The sequence below is a fragment of the Juglans regia genome, chromosome 5 (genome assembly GCF_001411555.2).
Source record: "Juglans regia cultivar Chandler chromosome 5, Walnut 2.0, whole genome shotgun sequence".
Lineage (NCBI taxonomy): Eukaryota > Viridiplantae > Streptophyta > Magnoliopsida > Fagales > Juglandaceae > Juglans > Juglans regia.
Window position 1 is genome coordinate 5,639,508 of NC_049905.1, and position 4,047 is coordinate 5,643,554.

Genomic DNA, 4,047 nt, shown 5'->3' on the forward strand with positions numbered 1-4,047 from the left:
GAAGTGTATCTTTATTATTAGAATTTCATGTTTGCTTAGAAAACAGGAAAAAAGACAGAGTCCGTGCATCTATAATCTATATATACCCACTTCACCCACGAATTTCACTTCGTTTCCTCGCGTCTTCTTTTTCTTCTTTCTCTGATTCTCTGCCGAGTCGTCCCTTCATTGTCTCCCTCTCTCTGCCACCACACGAATCCCCCACCCATCAATACTTGCACACTCTGCAAGGATCTTTCTCAACCTCCTCGGAGTTTTTCTTTATTTTTCCCGCCACAAGTCCGACACTCCTTTGTAGGAGGTCTCCTTCTTTTTACCTTTTGGTGGTGGGAAGGTCAGAGTTTCGGATCAAATTCTTCTCGCTCTAAAAGATCTGCTTGTCCATCTGTCTCTGTCTCTCTCTCACTCTCTCTTATTACAAGCGTACTCATACGCCATACGCTCTCCGTGCTGAATATCTCGAAAAGGTAGAGTTTCTCCCACTCCATAAGAGTGGTTATAAAGACCTTTCTCTGCTGCACCATAATTCCACTGTCTTTTTTTTCCCCATTTTTCTCACTTCCATTTGTGCTGGAGGCATAGAATCTCCTCCCTCTTTTCCCTAATTTGCGAATTAAAGCCATCGCCTTTTTTCCACTCTATTGCCTCTTTGTCCTGCCTAAACTTATCCTCCCCACCACCACTACGGATTTTGTTTGAAGATACGATCACCCCCATAAAGCGCTTTTCTTTACTTCGATCACTGTGTGTGATCGGAAAAGGAAAAGGAAAAGAAAAAGACCACCCACCTAATTAATTTACTGGGTCGCATGCGTTTTAGTTCTACGCCTGCTTGTCGGATCTATTATCGTGATCTTCTCAAACGACTTCGTGCTGATAATAACAATAAATTCTATCACTCCATGACTTCTCAACCAACGCTTAAGCTTCTGAGGATCATACATACCGACGCCGACGCCACGGACTCCTCCAGCGACGAGGAAGAACAGAGGATGGTACGAAGAGTTAAAAGACACGTCCAAGAGGTTCGCTTCGAGCAACCATCAATAACGACCTTCAAGCCGCAGAAACAAGAGCCTGCCAGAAAGAGAACGTTGAGATCAACGAAATCCGACATCACTCACCGGAAAAAGTTCAGAGGTGTTCGGCAGAGACCTTGGGGTCGCTGGGCTGCGGAGATCAGAGACCCGGTCCGCCGCAAACGGGTGTGGCTCGGGACCTTCGACACGGCCGAAGAGGCTGCCTCAGTCTACGACAAAGCCGCTATGGAGCTCAAGGGTCCTAATGCCGTCACGAACTTCCCTAACCCAGACGTAAGTACGGAAGCTTCTGTTGACGTTGACAGCCCCAAGGAGAGTTCAAGCTTCTCTGACGCGGCTGCCTCACCGACTTCGGTCCTCCGTTACGACGAACCCACGCCGTTGGAGCGTTTCTGTTACGACAACGTCGATGTCTTCGGGTTCGATATCGACGTACCGTTAAGCTTTCCCGACTTAGTGCTATCCGGAAAGCACTTTGGGCAGCCGGAGGAAGAAGACTTCAGTGATTTTGACGTCAACGAGTTCTTGGTGGACGGAATTTGCTAAAAACTGATGGATACTTAAGTATTCTAAGGCCAGCAGCTTTGGCCGGAACAGTACTGATGTGGGCTAGATTGGTCAATATCCAGACAAGTCAACAAAGCTAATCGGAATGACGAAAGTACCCTCGTGGATTTATGATAAGTTCTTAAGTGCGGGGTGTTGGCACGTAGAGTTTATTCGGGTACTTGATACGGCGATTTTGTCTCGTGTTAATAAGTTTTTGTTGTGAATGGTATTCGAGTTGTAATTGGGTATATTTTATTTTTTAAAGAGAGAATTTGTAAGGGGATAAGTACGAAGAAGGGAGTGAAGAAGTACTATGGTGGGAGAGAGAGAGCGTTGAAAAGCTACATGGGATTTTTGTTGTAACGAGATTTGGATAATTTAATAATATAAAAGGAGAATAGAATAATAAGAAAATTGTTGGCATGCCGTTGTTCTGTACATTTGCACCAACTTTACCGGGTCGCTGTTATAGTGACATTTCGGTGGCTGTGCTCGACTGGATGGCATGTAAGTAGGGAGGTGCCAGTGTTAGACACGTGTTGAAAATACAGCCCCCTTGAATATATCGAGACGTCAGTTGCTGAGGATGGACTTCTGTCGGATATAAATCTCTGTCTTAAGACTCCGTCAATGTTTTTAGACGATAATATTATCATCATATAAGATGATAATATGATGAATGATGCTTTGGTTTTGTTTTACTTACTGACAAATATTGCTTCGGTACCTTCGTGTGACCTTCCTTCTCATAAATGGATCGTCTCGTGTGGGATTGGGATGCACTCTTTTCTAAGTATTTACTATTATTTATAATTTGTTTTAAGAAAATCGACACAATTTATGAGTTTGATAATATTAAATATAGTTGGAAAACAAAACTAATCATTAAAAAATTGATGTTTAGGTCCCATTCGAATACTAAGATAATTTATATTTAAATTAAAAATTAAATAAAATATTATTATAATATTATATTTTTTTATTATTATTATTTTAAAATTTGAAAATGTTAAATTATTTATTATATTTTATATAAAAAATTATAATGATCAGATGAGATAAGTTGAGATTATTTATCAATCCAAATGGAACCTTAGAGTTCACTTCATTTTAAAAAAATGGATAGATAAAACTCATAAAGAAAAAAAAAAAGATATAACTTATTTTTTAAAAATAAAATGCACGAATCTTACGTACTCTTAACATTGTATATAATATTATTCTAATCTTAATATTAAATATAATTAATTGTGAGCATGGACGATAGAGAATTTATTAATTATCTGTTTACAAGTTAAATATAGAAAATAATATCAACTCGTTTCAAAATCTTAAAATCCAAAATTATTAATATTTATTGGCATGACATTTCGAATTTTCTTAAATCTACAAAGTTTAATTCATGATTATTTAATTATTTATAATAAACATTTAAATTTGTCAAAAATTATTTTCAACCTTTTTTTTCGGTGATAAGATAAGATGTCTCAGCCTGAACAAAATTGGAGTGACTATTGGGCATGTTTTACACACACAGCTTTGCCTTGTTAATTTGAAGATCCATGACATTGTTGAATTGAAAACAGTGGTCACGAGTCACGAGTCATGAGTAGGAAGGACTTGGTTGGGCCCACTTGGGAAGTTTTCCATCTTGGCGCCTGCAACAAGGACGTGGCGCCGCTGGCTTGTAATAATTGATACCCCCCACTTGCTGCTTCATGCTTCTGCATGCTTAATGTCATCCACAACCTCTCTAATTTTTTTCCATAAAAATTGAAAAGTAGAGGTTTGAAAGAAAATTTAATCTATTTAGATAGTTGGTTAAAATAAGATAATTTTATATAAAAATTAAAAATTAAATAAAATTTTATTTTTTAATATTATTTTTATTTTAAAATTTTAAAAAATTAAATTATTTATTATATTTTATATAAAAATTTAAAAAATTATAATTATGAAATGAAATGAAATAAAATAAAATTATTTTTATATGTAAGCTGAGCTTAGAAAATTAAATAATAAAAATAATAATAAAACGAAAGAAATAGACTACCGGCGGCTGCGAAAGTACTAGAAGAAATTCAAAAGGGATGGAAAATTTGGGGGCGTCAAATAAATTTGGAATGGCAGAATTTTAGAGGTTGATTGGGATTTCGTGGGTCCCAGTTGGTGAACAAATAGATTTGAAAGCAAGCATTACCCAAAATTAGCCAAATTATTCATCAACTCTAGTTCTTACCTAGAATTATGCAGCTTAGAATCCTGATCTTGTAAGTTTTTATCTGAGTTATTCTTTTCTAAATCACATCGTATAAATCATTTAAATGATAAGATTTGATTTATAATATTTAAAATTTAAAATTTATTTATTAAATCAAATTATGTAATATAAATATTTTATTAAGTGTGGTCTACATACTGACTTTAAAATATAATTTTTTTATAGACTAGCATTTAA

General features: G+C 36.0%; 1 protein-coding gene across 1 annotated transcript; it reads left to right on the top strand.

The window, feature by feature from the left end:
* Positions 1-2,027, top strand: LOC109002411 (pathogenesis-related genes transcriptional activator PTI6-like). The gene has a single exon (XM_018980148.2). The coding sequence runs from the start codon at positions 810-812 to the stop codon at positions 1,584-1,586; it is 777 nt and encodes a 258-aa protein (XP_018835693.1). The 5' UTR covers positions 1-809; the 3' UTR covers positions 1,587-2,027.
* The last annotated feature ends 2,020 nt before the right edge of the window (positions 2,028-4,047 follow it).

What these genes read in the sequence shown, in the direction of transcription:
- LOC109002411 (XM_018980148.2), top strand. Translation starts at nt 810, where the DNA reads ATGCGTTTTAGTTCTACGCCTGCTTGTCGGATCTATTATCGTGATCTT.